This window comes from Sceloporus occidentalis, unplaced genomic scaffold, assembly GCF_023333645.1.
Source record: "Sceloporus occidentalis isolate IW3139 unplaced genomic scaffold, rSceOcc1.0.p SCAF_219, whole genome shotgun sequence".
In the NCBI taxonomy this organism is placed as follows: domain Eukaryota; kingdom Metazoa; phylum Chordata; class Lepidosauria; order Squamata; family Phrynosomatidae; genus Sceloporus; species Sceloporus occidentalis.
The window spans coordinates 1,226,053-1,229,223 of record NW_028317199.1 but is presented as its reverse complement, the minus strand read 5'-3'; the positions used below and the strand labels follow the sequence as shown (position 1 = coordinate 1,229,223).

Below are 3,171 nucleotides of genomic sequence, written 5' to 3'. Positions count from 1 at the left end.
GTCAGCATCCCATTCGCCACATCATAAGTTGCAGTATGACATTGGTGAGCGTAAAGGCTGATAGCTTTGTTTACACGTTCCTCATAACGCAAAATATGTGGTTTTCTGAAGAATATACATTTTCACCAAGACAAAGACAATAATAAAATAAAATTCTATATTTTCTTCACGAGCCTTAGTTTACTTCTCCAGGTGGCCTGTAGGGGCGCTGTGACCAAACGTCACTGAAACTACATTACCCATAACCCCTTGCTCCACAACAAACATGTCTGCTTCTGCTGCAGGTGAAGCACACAGCTGATCTGTGGAATGATTATGACACAAGGTAAGGGGCTGTGAGGCAGGACGGTGTGCCGTATGTGTCAAACTGTCTTAAGTATACACACTGATTCAATAAATACATTATTAAGGACGTTTTAACTATTTGAGTGCTAGCACTGCTCTTCATGGACTGTGAGGTGGACTTTTTATACGTTGGTGATCCAGTATGTGTTCCATGCCCTCCAACTGTCCTGCTTTAAGTGGGACAGTCCCGATTTTGGCACTGTATCCTAGAGTATCCAGGGGTACAGCTCGGCATTCCCGGAGTTTTTGCCACCCACCTTCTTTATGCCAGGCTCTGAGTGGCATATACAACCCAAGCTCCCCATTATCTGACATGATAGAAGGCATTGGATTAGTAGATTGTGCCACGCTGCTACTGCAGAGAACATTAATGAAGACATCCATGACTTCGGAGACACATATATTACTGTTCCCACTGACCCAAATGGAACACCTTCTCCCCACGCGTGGTGCAGGTTAAGGAAGCACATTCAAATATGACTTCAACAATATTTAACATATTTTCAGACTCCACACCCTTATACGTTCTTCAAATGTTTATATATGTTTTTTTCCCCCACCAGGATTACCAGTTATGAAGTTGCCCCGCATTTTATTAACTCAGAATAGAAGATGGTCCATCTACCCACCTCTACTACTGTATCGAATATCGTGTCATCACATTGTAGGCTACGTGTTTTATTCAACCTTTAGTCAAAGAAGGAACATTAAAGAATGTTACAGAATCCTGGATGTTCCTGAAGGATGTTCCTCGGAGGAGGTCAAAAACTCGTACTTAAAGCTGGCAAAGAAATATCACCCGGACAGTGGCTCCATCACCGCCGATGCCGACAAGTTCATGCAGATTGACGAAGCATACAAAGCTTTGCTTTTACATCTGCCTAAGGAGGTTAAAAAGGAAGAAACTCGCAAGGAGGAAGATGATGCATCAGAGTATAAAACCCCACAGCACAGGCAGTATTTGAGTTATGAAGGTGTTGGCTATGGGACACCAAGCCAGAGGCAGAGACAGTACATGCAGTTCCGTGTAGACCGGGCCAGTGATCAAGTTCTGGAATTTCGAAAGAAAAATTTAGAGAGGGAGTATGCCGAAAACACGATGTTGGTAAAAGACATAAAGCAGAGTAAAAAAGCGAAATTAACTCAAGCCGTTGAACGTTTGGTAGAAGACCTCATCCAGGAGTCAATGGCGAAAGGTGAGTTTGACAACTTAAGCGGAAAAGGCAAACCTCTTGAGAAGTTCTCCTACTGTCCACATGTTGACCCCATGACCCATAACCTCAATAGAATATTGATCGACAACGGCTATCAACCGGAGTGGATAGTTCTGCAGAAAGAAATCCGGGAGACCATCGACAAGCTCAGGAGCAAGGCTTTGACTTCTCGGAAGAAGTTAGGAGACCCGTTGACTTACGCTACGAACAAGCGGTGGGATGAAATTTGTGAACGTTTGAGAGAAGATATCTCGAAGCTCAACAAGAAGATAAATGACTTTAACTTGGTTGTTCCTCTTTTGAGCAGACAAATGGTTCATTTTAATGCAGATAAAGAGATAGCAAGAATTGAACAAGCGTATTTGTCTTCGCAAGAAGAGGAACGAGAAGCACAAAAAGAAATTCAAGAATCGAAACACGTCGACGATAAACAGTTTAATTTGAAAGAAAGCCTTATCAATTGGATAAACTGTCTGAAAATGTCATAAAATATATATCATGGTAAACAAGTTGCTGTTGATGACCTCATTAGCATGTTTTTCTTCTATTAGAGACAAACGTGAAGGGGAGAGATCTACTAAGTGGTTTATTTACTAAACCTAGTGTTATATTTCAGCTTCCCGGTTTAACAATAGGCTATAAAGGGCCAACTCTGGTGAGCAGGGCTGGATTGCAAAACAACCCTGGAAATAACTGAACACCAGAACCGTATATAGCAGTGCCGTTAATCTGGACATTAAATGTACCTGTGGGGTCCTAGCCTCAATATTTTATTATTCACCATATACCCCCCATCACCGCCGTTATCATCATCATCTTTATCAGCTTTTAAAATATAATTTTAATTGATAACATCTACTGGCCACACTTTGCCACGCTGATGTCCATTCAAGTACACATATCATACTCGGTAGTAACACACACAGTATTTTCAGTCGAATGACATGTACCCAGATCGGCTCATCATGAATAGCATGAATTCCGCAGAACATACATGTAATACACATGGAGGGCTGCGACACAGCGCAGAACACAAACGTTAACAGATACCCTCATACCCGGCAAACATTTTGAGATGATAGGAGAAAGGGGCATCAGGGGAGAAAATGGATATCGGGGGGTTTGATGTCCCAGCAGCCCTTTCTGTCTTTTAGGGGACGCTTTGGAGGTATTTGGCAGCAGTCCGGGGAAAATTCACGAGTTTCAGTTTGAGTTCTGTGCTATTGGGACATGGGTTATTGTTCATCTTCACTGCCCCCTTGTAGTAACATCGCTCAGGAATCATCTGGTAAATAATTATGTAATGGTTGAAGTTTATGAGAATATAGTTGCCATATCAGCATTTTTTCCCAGGACACATCTAATTTATATGTGTTGCCGACCACCACTTGGTACCCTGCAGTGTGTAGGGTGTAATTTCCTTGCAATAATCAGAGGGGTCCTGAGTAAAACAACAATAATTTCCGATTACCGGGACCAATTTGACATAATTGGGACAGTTGGCACCTATGGATACTACCCCAAATTGCCTAGATTACATGAGTGCCAATTGGTGGAGAAACTTAATGTATATAAACATGTAACTAACATCCTAACTGCAACATAAAAAGGA

At 42.0% G+C, this 3,171-nt stretch overlaps 1 protein-coding gene across 1 annotated transcript; it reads left to right on the top strand.

The window, feature by feature from the left end:
- The first annotated feature begins 919 nt into the window (after window positions 1-919).
- Window positions 920-2,047, top strand: LOC149277321 (dnaJ homolog subfamily C member 28-like). The gene has a single exon (XM_089503093.1). The coding sequence runs from the start codon at window positions 920-922 to the stop codon at window positions 2,045-2,047; it is 1,128 nt and encodes a 375-aa protein (XP_089359219.1).
- The last annotated feature ends 1,124 nt before the right edge of the window (window positions 2,048-3,171 follow it).

Coding starts and splice junctions, on each gene's coding strand:
- LOC149277321 (XM_089503093.1), top strand. CDS start 920: ATGAAGTTGCCCCGCATTTTATTAACTCAGAATAGAAGATGGTCCATC.